This window comes from Aythya marila, assembly GCF_965140915.1.
Source record: "Aythya marila genome assembly, chromosome: 31".
Lineage (NCBI taxonomy): Eukaryota > Metazoa > Chordata > Aves > Anseriformes > Anatidae > Aythya > Aythya marila.
Genome location: NC_139072.1, coordinates 454,284 through 475,887, shown reverse-complemented (window position 1 = coordinate 475,887; position 21,604 = coordinate 454,284). Strand labels below are relative to the sequence as shown.

General features: G+C 64.7%; 1 protein-coding gene across 1 annotated transcript in view; it reads left to right on the top strand.

Annotated features, from left to right (window-relative positions):
* Window positions 1-18,892, top strand: part of LOC309888952 (uncharacterized protein) — a gene marked incomplete at its 5' end in the record, with an annotated part of 28,937 nt that extends 10,045 nt beyond the window's left edge. Inside the window, 16 exons of the mRNA XM_082781611.1 lie at window positions 1,149-1,319; window positions 2,083-2,248; window positions 5,026-5,279; window positions 6,185-6,446; window positions 7,125-7,209; window positions 7,917-8,078; window positions 8,620-8,720; window positions 9,936-10,108; window positions 11,077-11,220; window positions 12,440-12,640; window positions 14,218-14,304; window positions 14,381-14,550; window positions 15,323-15,444; window positions 16,478-16,578; window positions 17,407-17,577; window positions 18,653-18,892. Of these exons, the coding sequence (XP_082637737.1) occupies window positions 1,149-1,319; window positions 2,083-2,248; window positions 5,026-5,279; window positions 6,185-6,446; window positions 7,125-7,209; window positions 7,917-8,078; window positions 8,620-8,720; window positions 9,936-10,108; window positions 11,077-11,220; window positions 12,440-12,640; window positions 14,218-14,304; window positions 14,381-14,550; window positions 15,323-15,444; window positions 16,478-16,578; window positions 17,407-17,577; window positions 18,653-18,832 (2,550 nt within the window). The 3' untranslated portion in view covers window positions 18,833-18,892. The remainder of the gene's footprint in view (window positions 1-1,148; window positions 1,320-2,082; window positions 2,249-5,025; window positions 5,280-6,184; window positions 6,447-7,124; window positions 7,210-7,916; window positions 8,079-8,619; window positions 8,721-9,935; window positions 10,109-11,076; window positions 11,221-12,439; window positions 12,641-14,217; window positions 14,305-14,380; window positions 14,551-15,322; window positions 15,445-16,477; window positions 16,579-17,406; window positions 17,578-18,652) is intronic.
* Between the last annotated feature and the right edge of the window lie 2,712 nt (window positions 18,893-21,604).

Genomic DNA, 21,604 nt, shown 5'->3' with positions numbered 1-21,604 from the left:
CTATGGGGGGGCTATGGGGGGCTATGGGGCCGGGGGGGGTGCTGTGGGGTGTTGGGGGGGGGATACGGGGTGCTACGGGGTGTTGGGAGGGCGCTATGGGGTGTTGGGGGGCTGCTGTGGGGCGCTATGGGGTGTGTTGGGGGTGCTGTGGGGTGTTGGGGGGGGATATGGGGTGCTGGGGGGCTGCTGTGGGGTGCTATGGGGTGTGTTAGAAGCACTATGGGGTGCTGGGGGGCTGCTGTGGGGTGCTGTGGGGTGTGTTGGGGGTGCTGTGGGGTGTTGGGGGTCTGCTGTGGGGTGCTGGGGGGCTGCTGTGGGGTGTGTTGGGGGTGCTATGGGGTGTTGGGGGACTGCTATGGGGTGCTATGGGGTGTGTTAGAAGCACTATGGGGTGCTGGGGGGCTGCTATGGGGTTTTTGGGGGCTGCTGTGGGGCGCTATGGGGTGTGTTGGGGGCACTATGGGGTATGTGGGGGGTGCCGGGGGTGTGCTATGGGGCACTGTGGGGTGCTGTGGGGTGCTGCGGGTGCTCTGAGCCCCACGGATGCTGCAGGGACCGTGGGTGCCGTGGGTGCTGCGGGTGCCCTGAGGTGCTGCGGGTGCTGCAGCGGCTGCAGGTACCATGGGTGCTGTGGGTGCTGCGGGTCCCATGGGTGCTGGGGGGGTCCCATGGGTGCTGGGGGTCCTGTGGGTGCTATGGGTGCTGTGAGTGCCAGGGGTCCCAAGGGTGCTGGGAGCCAAATGGGCGCCATGGGTCCCATGGGTGCTACGCTTGCTATAAGTGCTGTGGGTCCCATGGGTGCTGGGAGCCCAACAGGTACCACGGGTCCCATGGGTGCTTGGGAGTCCCGTGGGTGCCGGGGATCCCATGCGTGTTATGAGTGCTGTGGGTCCCATGGGTGCCAGGGATCCTATGGGTGCTATGAGCACCACAGGTCCCATGGGTGCTGGGAGTCTCGTGGGTGCTGGGAGTCCAATGGGTGCTGCAGGTCCCATGGGTGCTGGAGATCCCATGGGCTCAGTGAGTGCTGGGACTCCCACGGCTGCTACAGGAGCTGTGAGCGCCACGGGTCCCACGGGTGCTGGGGGCCCCCTGGGTGCGCGGGACCCATGGGTGCCGGTGTCCCATGGGTGCCCGTGCCGGCGCAGTTCGAGCTGGGCGCCTTCATGCCCAACCTGCCGGCGGCCATGCGGAAGCCCCCCCCCCGGAGCAAGGCGCCGCTGAGCGAGGCCGACTTCCTGGGTGCCCTGCCCGCCATCAACACCACCTGCATCACCCTGGGGGTCCTTTGGGTGCTGCGCAACGAGCCCCTGGACATGGTGAGCCCCCCGGGATCCACAGGGACCCCCCCGGACCTCAAAATTTCCCAAGGGACCCCCAGGAATCCCCATGGCCCCAAGGGACCCCCAGGGACCCCCACCTTCTCAAAGGACCCCCAACGTCACCCCAAGGGACCCCCAAGGATCCCCATGTCCCCAAGGGTCCCCAGCTTCACCCAAGGGACCCCCCTGACCCTAAGAGACCCCCTGGGAGCCCCACATCCCCAAGGGACCCCCAGAGACCCCCCACATTCCCAAGGCCTCCCTGATGGCCCCAAGGGACCCCCACATCCCCCTAGGACCCCAAGGGACCCCCCATGGTCCCAAGGGACCCCTGGGACCCCAACCTCACCCCAAGGGACCCCCGGGACCCCAACATCTCCCAAGGGACCCTCAGAGACCCCCACATCCCCAAGGGACCCCTGGGACCCCAAGGGACCCCCTGGGACCCCCACATCCCCAAGGGACCCCCTGGGACCCCCACATCCCCAAGGGGCCCCAATCTCGCCCCAAGAGACCTCAAGGGAGCCCCCTGGGATCCCAAGGGACCCCCGGGCCCCAACCTCACCCAAGGGACCCCCATGGCCCCAAGGGACCCCCCAGGACCCTAAGGGACCCCCGCATCCCCAAGGGGCCCCAACCTCACCCCGAGAGACCCCCACCTCCCCAAAGGACCCCTTCTGGCCCCAAGCGACCCCTGGGCCCCGACCTTCCCCCAAGGGCCCCCCGTACGGCCCTGACCCCCCACCCATGGGTGCCGCAGCGCCCGCTGGGCTCGTACCCCGAGGAGCACTTCACGGAGGAGGCCCCGCGGCGCCTGCTGGGCGCCTTCCAGCGCCGCCTGGCCCGCATCTCCCGGCACATCCAGCGCCGCAACGCCGCGCTGCCCCTGCCATACCCATACCTCGACCCCGCCGCCATCGAGAACAGCATCGCCATCTGAGGGACGTCCCCAATGTCCCCGGGTGTCACCAGATGTCCCCTGGTGTCCCCAGGACCCTCAGGAGTCCCCAAATCCCCCGGTGTCCCCAATGTCCCCAACGCCGCGCTGCCCCTGCCATACCCATACCTCGACCCCGCCGCCATCGAGAACAGCATCGCCATCTGAGGGACGTCCCCAATGTCCCCAATGTCCCCGGGTGTCACCAGATGTCCCCTGGTGTCCCCAGGACCCTCAGGAGTCCCCAAATCCCCCGGTGTCCCCAACGCCGCGCTGCCCCTGCCATACCCATACCTCGACCCCGCCGCCATCGAGAACAGCATCGCCATCTGAGGGACGTCCTCAATGTCCCCTAGTGTCCCCAAGACCCCCCGGTTGTCCCCAAGACCCTCACCCATCTCCACATCCCTTGGTGTCCCCAAATCCCCAGCCATCCCCAAATCCCCAGCTGTCTCCAACCCCACATCTCCCAAACCTCTCTGCATGTCCCCAAAGTCCCCAGGTGTCCCCAATGTCACCAGATGTCCCCAAATCCCCAGGTGTCTCCCATGTCCCCAGGAGACCCCCAACTCCCCAGGTGTCTCCAACCCCACATTTCCCAAACGTCCCCACCTGTCCCCAAAGTCCCCTGATGTCCCCAAGACCCTCAGGAGTCTCCATGTCCCCAGACGTCCCCAAATCCACTGGTGCTCCCCAAATCCCCCCAGTGTCCCCAAGAGACCCCAAATCCCCTGGTGTCTCCCATATCCCAAATGTCCCCACATGTCCCCAAGACCCCCCAGGTGTCCCCAAAATCCCCTGGTGTCCCTCAACGTCCCCAGGTGTCCCCCCCATGTCCCCAGGTGACCCCAACACCCCCAAGTGTCCTCAAGTGACCCCAACACCCCCCAGGTCTCCCAAAGTCCCCAGGTGACCCCCCCGTGACCCCACCTGTCCCCCTGTCCCCAACACCCCCAGCTGCCCCCCCCAAAATGTCCCCCAATGTCCCCAACCCCGGTGGCACCCGGGTGGCCAATAAAGGAGCTGGGCGCGTGTGCCAGGAGTTTGAACACGCATGTGGGGATGCACACGCGTGTGCAAGGGGATGGGGACACGTGGGGGGGATGGGAACATGTGTAGGGGGTGGGCACACGCGTGTGGGGTTGGACACGTGTGTGGGGAGCATGACATGGGACGGGCACACGCGTGTGCAGGGATTAAAAATATGTGGGAATGGACATGTGTGTGTGTGTAAGGGGAGGGGAACACGCGTGTGGGGATGGGAACACGCGTGTATGGGATGGGAACACATGTGAAAGGGGATGGGAACACGCGTGTGGGGATGGACATGTGTGTAAGGGGATGGGAACATGCGTGTATGGGATGGGAACACGCATGTGGGGATGGGAACACACGTGTAAGGGGATGGGAACATGTGTGTGGGGATGGGAACACGTGTGTAAGGGGATGGACACCTGTGTAAGGGGGTGGGAACACGCGTGTAAGGGGATGGGAACACGCATGTGTGGGTCATAACACGCGTGTGGGGATGGGAACACGCGTGTGTGGGGATTGTGACAGGTGTAATGGGCCAGTGCACACCAGTCTGGACCAGTAAGAACCTAGACAGACCATCACACACCAGTAGGGACCAGCACACACCAGTCTGGACCAGTAAGAACTTGAACAGACCATCACACACCAGTATGAACCAGCACAAAACTGTATGGACCAGTAAGAACTGAGGTGATCACACACCAGTATGGACCAGTAAGAACCTGAACAGACCATCACACACCAGTAGGGACCAGCACAAAACAGTATGGACCAGTAAGAACCTAAATAGTTCAATGTACACCAGTATGGCCCAGTAAGAACCTCAATGGTCCAGTGTGCACCAGTATGGACCAGTGCACGCCAGTACGGACCAGGAAGAACCTAGATGGCTCATCTGGAACTGGTCATACTGGTGCGATGGCGTAACAGGGGGGAACTGGGCTGGGTCCCAGCCTTACTGGGTCAAACTGGGTCAAACTGGGACGTGGGCCCAGCCCAGTGGTAGGAACTGGGGTTGGAACTGGGGCGTGACTGGGATTGGGCTCAGTTCTGGTGGCCCAAACTGGGCTAGAACTGGTTTGGAACTGGTCTTACTGGGCCCAGTGGTGTAAGAGGGGTGGGAGTGGGAATGAGGCTTACTGGTGGGACTGGGGTTTAACTGGGGTGGAACTGGGTGAGAGGCCATTGATAAAATCAGGGCTGGAACTGGTCTTACTGGGAGCGACTGGGGTCTGCGGAACTGGGCAGCACTGGGAGGAACTGGGTGGCACTGGGAGGAACTGGGTGGGACTGGGGTCTGTGGGTGGGTGGTGGCCGGGGTGGGGGGCCAGGGACCGCTCGGACCGGTCGGTGCGGGGGGCACTGGGAGGGACTGGGAGGGACTGGGAGAGACTGGGACAAGGCTGGGAACTGGGGGAGCGGCACAGGGAAGTGGAGGAGGACCGGGAGCGTCGAGGGACCCCAAGGACCCCAGGACCCCAGGACCCCAAAAACCCCCAGGACGTACCAGGACCCCCAGACCCCAAGACCCCGAGGACCCCCAAGACCCCAAGGACCCCAGGACCCTCAAGACCCCAAGACCCCAAGGACCCCAAAGACCCCAAGGACCCCCAGGACCCCCCAAGACCCCAAGAACCCCAAGACCCAAAGACACCCAAGACCCCCAGGACCCCGAAGACCCCCCAGGACCCCGGTGTCCCCAAGGACCCCAAGACCCCCCCAGCCCCCCAGCGACACTGGAATCCCCGAAGACCCCCGATGTCCCCTCGAAGACCCCCGAGACCCCCCCCGAGACCCCCCCCGAGACCCCTTCAGAGACCCCCGAGCCCCCCCCGGGCCCCCCCCGGTACCGGCTGCGGGTGACAACGGGGACGGAGTGGGGCGCGGGGACGCTGGCGCCCGTCACTGTCACCCTGGTGGGGGCACAGGGCCAGAGCCCCCCCTGCCACCTCGCCTGGCCCCGCCACTGCCTGCAGCCCGGCTCCGTGAGTGCGCTGGGGGGGGACTGGGAGGGACTGGGGGGCTACTGGGAGGGACTGGGAGGGACTGGGGGGCTACTGGGAGGGACTGGGGGGCACTGGGAGGGACTGGGAGCACTGGGGAGGGGGCTGGAGGGCTACTGGGAGGGACTGGGGGGCACTGGTGAGGGGGAACTGAAGAGGACTGAAGGCACGGGGAGGAACTGGGAGAGACTGGGGGGCACTGGGAGGGACTGGGAGCACTGGGGAGGGGGCTGGGGGGCTACTGGAAGGGACTGGGAGAGACTGGGGGGCTACTGGGAGGGACTGGGGGGCACTGGGAGGGACTGGGAGCAGTGGGAGTGGCACTGAGAGGGGCTGAAAGGGGTTGGGGGAGGACTGGGGGGCACTGGGCTGAACTGGGAGCACTGGGAGTGGGTGCTGAGAGGGGCTGAAAGGGGCAGAGGGGGTCACTGGGGGACACTGGGCCGAACTGGGCTGAACTGGGAGCACTGGGAGTGGCACTGAGAGGGGCAGAAAGGGCTTGGGGGGGGGACTGGAGGGCACTGGGCCGAACTGGGCTGAACTGGGAGCACTGGGAGTGGCACTGAGAGGGGCTGAAAGGGCTTGGGGGGGGACTGGGCCGAACTGGGCTGAACTGGGAGCACTGGAAGGGGGTGCTGTGAGGGGCTGAAAGGGGTTGGGGGGGGGACTGGGGGGCACTGGGCTGAACTGGGAGCACTGGGAGTGGCACTGAGAGGGGCTGAAAGGGCTTGGGGGGGGACTGGGCCGAACTGGGCTGAACTGGGAGCACTGGGAGTGGGTGCTGAGAGGGGCTGAAAGGGGTTGGGGGGGGGACTGGGGGGCACTGGGCTGAACTGGGAGCACTGGGAGCAGGGGGTGACGCCCCCCCCCGACCCCCCCCCCCCCAGACGGTGGTGGCCGAGGTGCCCCCGGGCCCCCCCCTGGGGCCGCTGCTGCTGCTGAGGCTGCACAAGGAGCCCCTGGGGGGGGCCCTGCTCCCCGACCGCTGGTTCTGCGCCCACGTCACCGTCACCTCCCCCCCCGGGGACCCCCCCGGGACCCCCTCCCCCGGTGAGGACCCCCCCCGTGGGGACGCCCCCCCCCCCGAGGTCACCTTCCCCTGTTACCGCTGGCTGGAGAGCGGCTGCCTGGAGCTGAGAGAGGGCACTGGTATGGGGGGGGGGGCACTTTGGGGACATGGGGGGGGGTGTGGGGACACCTTGGGGACTCCTTGGGGACATGGGGGGGGGCGTGGGGACACGTTGGGGACATGGGGGGGGCATGGGGACAATATGGGGATGGGGGACATGGGGACATCTTGGGGACATGGGGGGGGCGGGGGGGGGCGGGGGGACACTTTGGGGACATGGGGGGGGCGTGGGGACACTATGGGGACACAGGGTGGGGGGACATGGGGGGGCGTGGGGGGGCAAGGGGACAATTTGGGGACATGGGAGGGGCGTGGGGACACTATGGGGACATGGGGGGGGCGTGGGGACACTGGGGGGACATGGGGACAATATGGGGATGGGGTCATGGGGGGACATGGGGGTGATGCGGGGGCATGGGGACAAATTAGGGACATGGGGGGGGCGTGGGGACAATATGGGGGTGGGGGACACGGGGACACCGTGGGGATTGTCCCTGTCCCTGTCCCCATGTCCCCATGTCCCCAATGTCCCCTCTTTCCCCCCAATGTCCCCCCCATGTCCCCAATGTCCCCCTGTCCCCCCCATGTCCCCAATGTTCCCCCCTGTCCCCAATGTCCCCCCCATGTCCCCATGTCCCCAATGTCCCCCTGTCCCCCCCATGTCCCCAATGTCCCCAATGTCCCCCCCCCGTCCCCAGCCCGCACTCCCCGGGAGGACGCCTCGGAGCCGCGGCTGCTGCGGCACCGCCTGGAGGAGCTGCGGGAGCGCAGGGAGGCCTTCCAGTAAGGGACTGGGAGCACTGGGAGGGACTGGGAGGGGCTGGCAGGGGAATGGGGGACACTGGGAGGGGACTGGGAGGGGATTGGGAAGGACCGGGGGGGACTGGGAGGGACTGGGGGGGATTGGGAGGGGACTGGGAGGGGACTGGGAGGGACTGGGAGGGACTGGGAAGGGATTGGGAGGGACTGGGGGGGACTGGGAGGGATTGGGAATGGATTGGGAGTGACTGGGAGGGGACTGGGAGGGACTAGGGAGGACTGGGGGGGAATTGGGAGGGACTGGGAGGGACTGGGAGGAGACTGGGAGAGTCACTGGAAGGCACTGGGAGAACTGGGGGAGCACTGGGAGTACTGGGGGGGCACTGGGAGGGGGTTACTGGTCTTACTGGTCCTACTGGGAGGCACTGGGAGGCACTGGGAGGACACTAAGGTGGATCCTGATGCCACTGGGAGGCACTGGGGTGTTACTGGGAGAACTGGGGGGGCACTGGGAGGTGTTACTGGGGGCACTGGGAGGGGGTTACTGGTCTTACTGGGAGGCACTGGGAAGACACTGAGGTGGTTTCTGACACAACTGGGGGGCACTGGGTTGTCACTGGGAGAACTGGGGTGTGACTGGGAGAACTGGGGGGCACTGGGAGAACTGGGGGGTACTGGGGGGGCACCGGGAGGGCGTTACTGGTTCTTACTGGTCTTACTGGTCCCCCCAGGTGGGAGCCCTTCGCCCCGGGGTGGCCGTGGCGCCTGCGGGCGCTGCCCCCCCTCCTGTGCCCGGGGCCCCCCCCCGGCCCCCCCGGGCCCCCCCCGCTGTCCCCCGGCCTGGCCTTCCCCCTGGGACACCAAGCCACCGTGGCCGCACGCATCGCCGCCGCGTGAGTGGCCCCAAAAGGCCCCAAAATGGCCCCAAAAGGCCCCAAAGGGTCCCAAAGGGCCCAAAAGGGCCCAAAGGGCCCCAAAAGGTCACAAAGGACCCAAAATGAGGGGCCCCAAATGGCCCCAAAAGGGCCCAAATGAAGGGCCCCAAAAGTTCGCAAAAGGCCCAAAAGGCCCCAAATGGCCCCAAACGAGGGGCCCCAAATGGCCCCAAAAGGTCCCAAATGAAGGGCCCCAAATAGCCCCAAAATGGCCCCAAAAGGCTCCAAATGGCCCCAAAAGGTCGCAAAAGGCCCAAAAGGCCGCAAATGGCCCCAAACGAGGGGCCCCAAATGGCCCCAAAAGGCCCCAGAAGGTCCCAAATGAGGGGCCCCAAATGGCCCCAAATGGCCCCAAAATGGTCCCAAAGGGCCCCAAAGGGCCCCACGTCCCCATAACCCCATATCCCCCTGTCCCCGTGTCCCCATAAGCACATATATCACCATAACCCCACGACCCCATAACCCCACGACCCCATGACCCCATATCCCCCATCCCCAGCCAGGTCCGGGTGCAGCTGCGGGGTCTTCACGGGGGGGGCTCCTGGCGCAGCTTCGATGAGCTCCACGAGACTTTGGGGTGCCCGGGGACCCCCGCCGGCGGTGAGTGCCCCCCCTGCACCCCAAAAACCCCATAGCACCCCAAAAACCCCAGAGTACCCCCCAAAAAAAGTAGAACCCCAAAAACCCCATAGCACCCCAAAAACCCCAGAGTACCCCCCAAAAAAAGTAGAACCCCAAAAACCCCATAGCACCCCAAAAACCCCAGAGTACCCCCCAAAAAAAGTAGAACCCCAAAAACCCCATAGCACCCCAAAAACCCCAGAGTACCCCCCAAAAAAAGTAGAACCCCAAAAACCCCATAGCGCCCCAAAAAAACCCATAGCACCCCAAAAACCCATAGTACCCCCCAAAAAAACCATAGAACCCCAAAAACTCCATAGCACCCCAAAACCCCATAGTACCCCATAGTGGGGTTTTGGGGCCCCTGCAGTGAGGTTTTGGGGTCCCCTCTTATCAGGGCTTTTAGGATCCCCCATATCCAGGTTTTGGGGTCCCCACTGTGAGGTTTTGGGATTCCCTCTTATCAGGGGTTTTGGGATCTCCCCCGCGGGTTTGGGGTCCCCTCCGTGGGGTTTTGGGGTCCCCGCTGTGAGGTTTTGGGGTCCCCACTGTGAGGTTTTGGGATCCCCTATTATCAGGGCTTTTGGGGTTGTCCCAGTGTCAAGGGTTTTGGGGCCCCCATATCCAGGTTTTGGGAGCTTTTGGGGTCCCCTCTTATCAGGGCTTTTGGGGTCCCCGCTGTGAGGTTTTGGGGTCCCGTATTACCAGAGGTTTGGGGTCTCCTGCTGTGTGGTTTTGGGATCCCCTAGTATCAGAGCTTTTGGGGTTTCCCCCGTGGGGTTTTGGGGTCCCCGCTGTGAGGTTTTGGGGTCCCCTCTTATCGGGGTTTTGGGATCCTCTCTTATCAGGGCTTTTAGGGTCCCCCATATCCAGGTTTTGGGATCCCCTATTATGAAGGGTTTTGGGATCCCCTCTTATCAGGGGCTTTGGGGTCCCTCCCCATGGGCTTTTGGGGTCCCCACTGTGTGGTTTTTGGGATCCCCTCTTATCGGGGTTTTGGGATCCCCTATTATCAGGGGTTTTGGGGTCCCCTCCGTGGGGTTTTGGGGTCCCCCATATCCAGGTTTTGGGGTCCCCCCCGTGGGGTTTTGGGGTCTCCTGCTGTGAGGTTTTGGGGTCCCCTCTTATCGGGGCTTTTAGGGTCCCCCATATCCAGCTTTTGGGGTCCCCGTGTGAGGTTTTGGGGTCCCGCAGAGTACGTGGTGCGGCACTGGCGGGACGACGCGTTTTTCGGGGCGCAGTACCTGAGCGGGGTGAACCCCGTCCTGCTGCGCCGCTGCCCCCGCCTGCCCCCCAACTTCGCCGTCACCCCCCCCATGGTGGCCCCCAGCCTGGGCCCCGACACCTGCCTGCAGCGCGAGATGGAGGTGGGGGCGCATTTTGGGGGGGGGGGCGTTTTGGGGGGTCGGGGAGGGGGGAAGGGGTTGGGGGGGGGAAGATTTGGGGGGCACAGGGGTTGGGGTCCTAGGGATTAAGGGGGCAGGGGTTGGGGGGACAGGGACTGGGGGGGCAGGGATTGGGGTTTCTTTGGGTTGGGGGTCCCAGGAGTTGGGGTCCCAGGAACTGGGGGGGGGGGGAGGAAGGGGGCAGGGATTGGGGGTCCCAGGAATTGGGGGGGCTCAGGGATTGGGGTCTTAGGGGTCTTAGGGATTGGGGGGCAGGGATTGGGGGGACAGGGGTTGGGGGGGCAGAAATTGGGGGGGCAGGGATTGGGGTCCTAGGGATTGGGGGGGTCAGGGATTGGGGGGCAGGGATTGGGGTTTCTTTGGGTTGGGGGTCCCAGGAGTTGGGGTCCCAGGAACTGGGGGGGGGGAGAGGCAGGGGGCAGGGATTGGGGGTCCCAGGAATTGGGGGGGCTCAGGGATTGGGGTCCTAGGGATTGGAGTTCTTGGGACTGGGATTCCTTTGGGTTGGGGGTCCCAGGAATTGGGGGGTTTCAGGATTTGGGGTTCCCAAGGTTTTGGGGTCCCAGGAATTGGGGGTCTTAGGAACTGGGGTCCCAGGCACTGGGGTTCGGGTGGTCCCAGGCATTGGGGGGTCCCAGGAATTAGGGGGGGGGCAGAGATTGGGGTCTCAGGAATTGGGGTCCCAGGGTTTGGGGTCCCGGGGATTGGGGTCCCAGGGTTTGGGCTCCCAGATATTTTGGGGTCCCAGGTGTTGGGGTCACCAGGTCTCAGGAATTGGGGGTCCCAGAAACTGGGATTCCCAAACCTTGGGGTCCCAATCCCTGGAGGGGAGGGGGACACGTCAATCAGTGGGGTCCCGGGGTGGGGGTCCCGGGGGGGGGGGGTCCTGGGTGGGGGTCCCGGGCGGGGGTCCGACGGTGTCCGTGCAGGGGGGGCGCGTGTTCGTGGCCGACTACGCGCTGCTGGAGGGGCTGCCCACGGGGCGCATCGGGGGGGAGCCCCAATTCACCGCCGCCCCCCTCTGCCTGCTCTGGCTGAGCCCCGAGGGGACGCTGCTGCCCCTCGCCATCCAGGTAGGACCCCCCGGGGGGGGGGGGATGTCCCCCCTGTCCCCGTGTCACCGTGTCCCCATATCCCATGTCCCCATATTCCCCTATCCCGTGTCCCCATGGTGACCCCATGGTGACCCCATGTCCCCATGGTGACCCCATGTCCCCATATTCCCCTGTCCCGTGTCCCCACGTCCTATTCCCCCTGTCCCATGTCCCCATTGTCCCCAATTCCCCACACCCTACATCCCCCTGTCCCATATCTCCGTGTCCCAATGTCCCCATGTCCCCTGTCCCGTATCTCCATGACCCCACATCCCCCGCCCCGATGTCCCCACGTCCCACATCTCCACGTCCCCATGTCCCCCTGCCCCATGTCCCCATGTCCCCACGCCCCCACCCCAATACCCCCACCCCAATACCCCTATGTCCCCACGTCCCATATCTCCATGCCCCCCACCCCAATACCCCCCACCCCAATACCCCCACATCCCCATATCCCATATCTCCATGCCCCCACCCCATTACCCCCCCCACCAACACCCACCCCCACAATACCCACATCCCATATCTCCATGTCCCCATGCCCCCCACCCCAACACCCCCACCCCAACACCCCCACCCCAACACTCCCACCCCAATACCCCCACCCCAATACCCCCACGTCCCCACGTCCCATATCTCCATGCCCCCACCCCAATACCCCCCCCCCAACACCCCCACCCCATTACCCCCCCCCCAACACCCCCCACCCCAACACCCCCACCCCATTACCCCCACCCCATTACCCCCCCCCCAACACCCCCCACCCCAACACCCCCACCCCAATACCCCCACCCCAACACCCCCACCCCAACACCCCCACCCCATTACCCCCCCACCAACACCCACCCCCCAACACCCCCCACCCCAACACCCCCACCCCAACACCCCCACCCCAATACCCCCACCCCAATACCCCCACGTCCCCATGTCCCATATCTCCATGCCCCCACCCCAACACCCCACCCCAACACCCCCCACCCCAACACCCCCACCCCAATACCCCCACCCCAACACCCCACCCCATTACCCCCCCACCAACACCCCCCACCCCAACACCCCCCCACCCCATTACCCCACCCCATTACCCCCACCCCATTACCCCCCCCCCAACACCCCCCAACCCCAACACCCCCACCCCATTACCCACCCCATTACCCCCCCCCACCAACACCCACCCCCCCCGTACCCCCCCCCCCAGCTGTCTCAGCAGCCTGGCCCGGAGGTGCCGGTGTTCGTGGCGGGGGACGCGCCGTGGGGCTGGGAGCTGGCCAAGCTGTGGGTGCGCAGCGCCCACGTGCAGCTGCACGAGGTGGTGGCTCACCTGCTGCTCACCCACTTCCTGGCCGAGGTCTTCGCCATCGCCACCCTGCGCCTGCCCGCCTGCCACCCCCTCTACAAGGTGGGCCCCGAAACCCGCGCCCCGAAATGTGCGCCCCAAAATTTGTGCCCCGAAACCCGCACCCCAAAACCTGAGCCTGAAACCTGCACCCCGAAACCTGCACCCCAAAACCCGCACCCCGAAACCTGAGCCTGAAAACCCGCACCCCGAAATGTGTGCCCCGAAATGTGTGCCCCGAAACCTGAGCCTGAAACCCGCACCCAAAAACCTGCACCCCGAAACCTGAGCCTGAAAACCCGAACCCCGAAACCTGCACCCCGAAACCTGAGCCTGAAACCTGAGCCTGAAACCTGCACCCCGAAACCCGCACCCTAAAACCTGAGCCTGAAAACCCGCACCCTGAAACCCGCGCCCCGAAACCTGCACCCTGAAACCTGAGCCTGAAACCCACACCCAAAAAGCTGAACCCAAAAACCTGCACCCCAAAACCTGCACCCCGAAACCTGAGCCTGAAAACCCACACCCAAAAAGCTGCACCCCAAAACCTGCACCCTGAAACCCGTGCCCTGAAACCTGAGCCTGAAACCCACACCCAAAAACCTGCACCCCGAAACCTGAGCCTGAAAACCCGCACCCTGAAACCTGCACCCCGAAATATGCGCCCCGAAACGTGTGCCCCAAAACCCGCTCCCCGAAACCTGCACCCCGAAACATGTGCCCCGAAACGTGCGCCCCGAAACCTGAGCCTGAAAGCCACACGCAAAAAGCTGCACCCCAAAACCTGCACCCTGAAACCCACACCCCAAAAACTGCACCCCAAAACCTGAGCCTGAAACCTGCACCCCGAAACCTGCACCCCAAAATCTGCACCCCAAAACCTGAGCCTGAAAACCCGCACCCAAAAAGCTGAACCCAAAAAAAAAACAGAACCAAAAAGCTGCACCCAAAAAACTGAACCCAAAAACCTGCACCTAAAAACCTGAACCCAAAAAGCTGAACCCAAAAAGCTGAACCTAAAAACCTGCACCCAAAAACCCGCACCCAAAAAGCTGAACCATGTCCCCATCCCCATATCCCATATCCCCATGTCCTCATATTCCACGTCCCATGTCCCACCTCTGACGTCCCCCTGTCCCCATATCCCATATCCCCACGTCCCCCTGTCCCCATATCCCATACCCCACATCCCCACATCCCATATCCCATATCCTCACATCCCCACGTCCCCATATTCCATGTCCCATGTCCCACCTCTGACGTCCCCCTGTCCCCATATCCCATACCCCACATCCCCGCGTCCCATATCCCATACCCCATGTCCCCCTGTCCCCTACCCCCAGCTCCTGCTGCCCCATGGCATGTCCCCATATCCCCACAGCCCCACATCCCCATATTCCATGTCCCATGTCCCACCTCTGATGTCCCATGTCCTCATGTCCCCATGTCCCCATATCCCATACCCCACGTCCCCCCGTCCCCATATCCCATATCCCACATCCCCACGTCCCATGTCCCATACCCCACATCCCCCTGTCCCCATACCCCACACCCCACATCCCCCTGTCCCCATACCCCACACCCCACATCCCCCTGTCCCCATACCCCATACCCCATGTCCCCCTGTCCCCTGCCCCCAGCTCCTGCTGCCCCACGGCCGCTACACCTTCCACATCAACATCATGGCCAGGGACAAACTCCTCAACCCGGGGGGCATCATCGACCAGGTCAGCGCGGGGTCAAGGGGGGGGGGGTCGTGGGGACACGGGGACACCGGGAGGTGACGGGTGACGTCCCCCCCAGGCCGCGGCCATCGGGAGGGAGGGGGCGCTGGAGCTGGTGGCCCGCGCCACGGCGGCGCTGAGCTACGCGGAGCTGTGCGTCCCCGATGACATCGCGCGGCGCGGCGTCGCCGACGTCCCCAACTACCACTACCGGGACGATGCCCTGGAGATCTGGGGGGCTATCGAGAGGTGGGGGGCAAGGGGGTGGCGTGGGGGGTGGGGGCGTGGGGATGGGGACATAGGGAGGGGGACATTGGGATGGGGACATGGGGATGGGGATATTGGGATGGGGACATGGGGATGGGGACATGGGGATGGGGTCATGGGATGGGGACATTGGGGTGGGGACATGAGGATGGGGACATGGGGATGGGGACATCGGGATGGGGACATTGGGAATGGGGACAGCAGGATGGGGATGGGGACATTGGGGTGGGGACATGGGGATGGGGACATGGGGATGGGGACATGGGGATGGGGACATCAGGATGGGGACACTGGGGATGGGGACGTGGGGATGGGGACATCGGGATGGGGACATTGGGAATGGGGACAGCAGGATGGGGATGGGGTCATGGGATGGGGACATGGGGATGGGGACATTGGGGATGGGGACATGGGGATGGGGATATTGGGATGGGGACATCAGGATGGGGGAGTGGGGATGGGGACGCTGGGGATGGGGACTTTGGGGATGGGGACATCAGGGATGGGGACATCGGGAGCAAGGACATGGGGATGGGGACAATGGAGGGATCATGGGCATGGGGACATCAGGGATAGGGACGTGGGGATGGGGACATCAGGGATGTGGACATTGGGATGGGGACATGGGGATGGGGACATCAGGATGGTGGTTTGGGGATGGGGACATTGGGGATGGGGTCATGGGGTGGGGACGCCGGGATGGCAGGCATGGCCCCGTCCCCGTGTCCCACTGGTGTCCCTGTGTGTCCTAAAGCTTCGTGGAGGGCATCGTGGGTCTCTACTACCACGAGGACAGTGACGTGGTCGAGGACCCCGAGCTCCAGGATTGGGTGGGCGAGATCTTCACCTACGCTGTGCTGGGCAACGAGAAATCGGGTACGAGGCTGGTGACGGTCGGGGTCGTGGTGATGGCGATGGTGATGGAGATGGTCATGGTGATGGAGATGGTCATGGTCATGGAGATGGTCATGGAGATGGTCATGGAGATGGTCATGGTCATCATCATGGTCATGGAGATGGTCATGGAGATGGTGATGGCCATGGTCATGGAGATGACAACGGTCATGGTGATGCTCATGAAGATGGTTGTGGTCATGGAGATGGTCATGGAGATGATCATGGAGATGGTGATGGCCATGGAGATGGTCATGGGGATTGTCATGGTCATGGTGATGGTCACAGAGATGGTCGTGGTGATGGCGATGGTCATGGTCATGGTCATGGCCATGGAGATGGTCATGGTCATGGTCATGGTCATGGTCTTGGTCATGGGGATGGTCATGGAGATGATCATGGAGATGGTAATGGCCATGGTCATAGTCATGGAGATGGAGATGGTCAAGGTCATGGTCATGGAGATGATCATGGTCACGGTCATGGAGATGGTCATGGTCATCATCATGGTCGTGGTCATGGTCATGGTCATGGAGATGGTCATGGTCATGGAGATGGTCGTGGTCATGGTCATGGTCATGGTCATGGAGATGGCCATAGTCATGGTGGTGGTCAAGGAGATGTCATGGTCATGGTGATGGTGATGGTCATGATCATGGTCATGGAGATGGCTATGGAGATGGTCATGGCGATGGTCATGGTCATGGTCATGGCCATGGAGATGGTCATGGAGATGGTCATGGCCATGGAGATGATCATGGTGATGGTGATGGCCATGGCCATGGTCATGAGGATGGTCATGATCATGGTCATGGCGATGGCGATGGTCATGGTCATGGTCATGGTCATGGTCATGGTCATGGTCACTGTCACGGCCGCATCCTGGCGATGCTCACGGCCATGCTCATGGTCACGGCGCCACCACCACGGCCACGGCCATTGGGGGCGGTGGGAGGAGGCGAGCCACCCGGGGTGATGACGTCACCGATGACGTCACCCGGGGTGTCACCCCCAGGCTTCCCGGCCAAGCTCTGCAGCCGCCCCGAGCTGGTGAAGTTCGTCACCATGATCATCTTCCGCTGCTCCGCGCAGCACGCCGCCGTCAACAGCGGGCAGGTAGCGCCGGGGGGACAGGGTGGGGACACCCGGGGGGCGTGGGGGACACCAGGGGGCGTGGTGGGGTCACCTGGGGGCGTTCTGGGGTCACCTGGGGGCGTGGGGGACACCAGGGGACAGGGTGAGGACCCAGGTGGCCATAGGAGGACCACGTGGTGGCCACGGGACATGACGAGGCTCCAGGTGGCCCTGGGGGACCATTTGGTGGCCACGGGGCTCATGGGGTCCATAGAAGATGGCAAGGACTCGGGTGGCCCTGGGTGACCCCACGGTGGCCATGGGACAGGATGAGGCTCCAGGTAGCCCTGGGGGACCATTTGGTGGCCACAGGGCTCATGGGGGGAGTGGGGGACACCAGGGGGCGTGGGGGACACCAGGGGACAGGGTGAGGACCCGGGTGGCCATAGGAGGACCACGTGGTGGCCACGGGGCTCATGGGGTCCATGGAAGATGGCAGGGGCTCGGGTGGTCCTGGGGGACCCTGTGGTGGCCACAGGACAGGATGAGGCCCCAGGTGGCCCTGGGGGTCAATTTGGTGGCCACGGGACTGGACAAGGCCCCAAGTGGCCCTGGGGGTCAGTTTGGTGGCCACGGGACTGGACAAGGCTCCAGGTGGCCCTGGGGGACCATTTGGTGGCCCTGGGGTGGCCACGGGGCTAATGGGACCCAGAGAAGAAGACAGAGACCCCGGTGGCCTCGAGGGGACCCTGTGGTGGCCACGGGACGGGACAAGGCCCCGGGTGGCCCTGGGGGACCATTTGGTGGCCACGGGACGGGACGAGGCCCCAGGTGGCCCCGGAGGGACCCGTGGTTGCCCCCGCCCCCCAGTACGACTTCTACTCCTGGATGCCCAACGCCCCGGGGACCATGCGGTGCCCCCCACCACGGACCAAGGCCGAGGCCACCGCCGAGAGCTTCTTGGCCACCCTCCCGTGCCCCGCGGCCACCGGCGCCCTCCTCGCCCTGCTCAGCGTCGTCAGCTACGAGGCCGGCGAGCGGGTGAGCCGGGGTGGGAGCCCCCCGCGTCCCCAAGGGTCCCCAAATGTCCCCAAGGGTCCCCAAATGTCCCCAAGGGTCTCCAATCTCCCCCAAGGGTCCCCAATGTCCCCAAGGGTCCCCAACCTCCCCCAAGGGTCCCCAAATGTCCCCAAGGGTCCCCAATGTCCCCGAGGGTCCCCAATCTCCCCCAAGGGTCCCCAATGTCCCCAAGGGTCCCCAAATGTCCCCGAGGGTCCCCAACCTCCCCCAAGGGTCCCCAACATCCCCCAAGGGTCCCCAGATGTCCCCAAGGGTCCCCAAATGTCCCCAAGGGTCTCCAACCTCCCCCAAGGGTCCCCAATGTCCCCAAGGGTCCCCAAATGTCCCCAAGGGTCCCAACCTTCCCCAAGGGACCCTCACAGCCCCAAGGGACCCCAAGGGACCTCCCCATCCCCCAAGGGACCCCAAAGGGACCCCCACGTTCCTAAAGGACCCCAAGGGACCCCTACATCCCCGAGGGACCCCAAGGGACCCCCATGGCCCCAAGGGACCCCGAGTGACCTCCCCATTCCCCGAGGGACCCCAAGGGACCTCCCCCTATCCCCAAAGGGCCCCCATGTTCCTAAGGGACCCCAAGGGATGCCCCCATCTCCCAGGGACGCCAAGGGACCCCAGAGGACCCCCACATCCCCAAGGGACCCCAAGGGACCCCCATACCCTAAAGAGACCCCAAGGGACCCCCATGTTCCCAAGGGACCCCAAGGGACCCCCATACCCTAAAGAAACCCCAAGGGACCCCCCACGTTCTCAAAGGACCCTGAGGGACCCCCACGTTCCCAAGGGACCCCAAGGGACCCCCACACCCCAAATAGACCCCAAGGGACCCCTTACATTCCCAAGGGACCCCCATTTCCTGAAGAGACCCCAAGGGACCCCCACACTCCCTAGAGACCCCAAGGGACCCCCACACCCCAAAAAGACCCCGAGGGACCTCTCCCTTCCCCAACACCTCCCCCATTCCCCCTGAGACCCCTCCCCAATCCCCCTGGGACCCCTCCCACCTCAACCCCGTGCCCCCCACCCATGGGTGCCGCAGCGCCCGCTGGGCTCGTACCCCGAGGAGCACTTCACGGAGGAGGCCCCGCGGCGCCTGCTGGGCGCCTTCCAGCGCCGCCTGGCCCGCATCTCCCGGCACATCCAGCGCCGCAACGCCGCGCTGCCCCTGCCATACCCATACCTCGACCCCGCCGCCATCGAGAACAGCATCGCCATCTGAGGGACGTCCCCAATGTCCCCAATGTCCCCGGGTGTCCCCAGGTGTCCCCTGGTGTCCCCAAGACCCCCCGGTTGTCCCCAAGACCCTCACCCGTCTCCCCATCCCTTGGTGTCCCCAAATCCCCAGCCATCCCCAAATCCCCAGCTGTCTCCAACCCCACATTTCCCAAACGTCTCTGCATGTCCCCAAAGTCCCCAATGTCCCCTGGTGTCCCCAGGTGTCCCCAGGACCCCCTGGTTGTCCCCAAGACCCTCACCAGTCTCCCCATCCCTTGGTGTCCCCAGTGTCCCCAACGCCGCGCTGCCCCTGCCATACCCATACCTCGACCCCGCCGCCATCGAGAACAGCATCGCCATCTGAGGGACGTCCCCAATGTCCCCGGGTGTCACCAGATGTCCCCTGGTGTCCCCAGGACCCTCAGGAGTCTCCCCATCCCTCAGGAGTCCCCAAATCCCCCGGTGTCCCCAATGTCCCCAACGCCGCACTGCCCCTGCCATACCCATACCTCGACCCCGCCGCCATCGAGAACAGCATCGCCATCTGAGGGACGTCCCCAATGCCACCGGGTGTCCCCAGGTGTCACCGGGTGTCCCCGAAGTCCCCAGGTGTCCCCAAGACCCTCACCTGTCTCCCCATCCCTTGGTGTCCCCAAATCCCCAGCCATCCCCAAATCCCCAGCTGTCTCCAACCCCACATTTCCCAAACGTCTCTGCATGTCCCCAAAGTCCCCAATGTCCCCTGGTGTCCCCAGGTGTCCCCAAATCCCCAGGTGTCCCCAAAGTCCCCTGGTGTCTCCCAACACCCCTGGGTGTCCCCCATATCCCCCACGTCCCCAAGTGTCCCTCAACATCCCCTGGTGTCCCCTGGTGTCCCCAGGTGCCCCCAACACCCCAAAATGTCCCCAAGTTCCCCCACGTCCCCAGGTGTCCCCAGGTGTCCCCCCATTCCCAGTCCATCCCCATTGTCCCCGTCTCCTCCTCCTCCTGTCCCCACCATCCCCATCCTCATCCCCCCTCCCCGTGTCCCCTCTTGTCCCCATCCAGCCCCTGCCTCAATTTCCCCTGCCCCTTGTCCCCATTGTCTCCTGTCCCCATTGTCCCTGTCCCCATTGTCCCTGTCCCCGTTGTCCCCCGTCCCATGGAATAAAGGTGGCTCCTGCTCAACCCCTGCGTGCTTTGGGATGGGACGTGGGGACAAGGGACACGGTGGCTTTGGGGACACCGGGGGGGCTGAGGAGTGTGGCTATGGGGCCACCAGGGATTTGGGGACACGGGTGCTGAGGGCCACCGGGGACTGGGGACACGGGAACCTGGGGGTCACCAGGATTTTGGGACACGGGAACCTGGGACCGTTGAGGATGTGGGACACAGGTCTTTAGGGCCACCAGGGATTTGGGGACACGGGGACATGAAGATATGGGGACACGGGGCCACCAGGGTTTGGGGACACGGGGACACCAGTGATTTGGGGACATAGGTGCTTAGGGCCACCAGAGATTTGGGACGTGGGGACCTGAAGCCACAGAAATTTGGGGACATGGGGACCTGGGGGGTCACCAGGATTTGGGGACACGGGGACATGGGGACACCAAGGATTTGGGGACACGGGTACTTAGGGCCACCAGGATTTGGGGACACAGGGACCTGAGGCCACAGAAATTTGGGGACACGGGGACCTGGGGGGTCACCAGGATTTGGGGACACGGGTATTTAGGGCCACCAGGATTTGGGGTCGCGGGGACCCCAGGATCGGGCCCACGGAGGCCGCGTAATGGCGGCCGGGCCCCGGCCCCACTGCGCATGCGCAGCGCGGGGGGGGGGGGGGGGGAGAAGCGCGGGAAGGAGGCGGATGTGGACGCGCATGCGCAGTGCACACGGCGACGGGGGCGTGTCCTACGGAGCCAAACCACGCCCCCTTTATACCAAATATGGTGTGATTTGCGAAATCCCGCCCCGTGGGCGGGGCTTTCAGGGGGAGGCGCGGGGGGTGGGGCCGCCGCCTAGCCCCCAAGGCCATGAGGTCAGCCTGACGTCACCGCTGACGTCACACGGACGTCACACGTGACCTCCCCCCGCCCCCGCCCCCTGGCCTTGGGGGGGTGTGGGGGGGGAGGTGGCGCCGCAAAGGATTCTGGGGACCCGCCCCCAAAAAAGGGGGGGGGGGAGGGGGGGTTACAGCGCCCCTCCCCCCCCTTTGGACCCCCCCTTTTGCCCCTCCCCCCCTTTGGACCCTCCCCCATTGACCCCCCCCATTGACCCCCCCTCCTTTGGACCCCCCATTGAGACCCCCCCTTTTGCGCCCCCCCCTTGGGACCCCCCCTTAGGACCCCTCCCCTTTTGCCCCCCCTTGACCCCCCCCATTAACCCCCCCCTTGGACCACCCCCCCCTTGGGACCCCCCTTGGAACCCCCCCACCGGGACCCACCCCCCCCACACCCCCATTGAGACCCCTCCCCTTTTGCCCCCCCCCATTGCCCCCCCCCTTTTGCCCCCCACCCTTGGGACCCCCTTTTGAGACCCCCCCATTGAACATCCCCCCCCCATTGAGACCCCCCCCCAATTGGATCCCACCCTCCCCACCCCCCCTGGGAACCCCCCCCCCATCGACCCCCTCCTTGGGACCCCCCCCCATTTGTGCCCCCCCTTTTTACCCCCCCCTTTTTACCCCCCCCTTTTTACCCCCCCTTTTCACCCCCTCCCCTTTTGCCCCCCCTTTTTGCCCCCCCCTTTGGGACCCCCCCCTTGGCTTTTTGCCCCCCCCCCCTTTTTACCC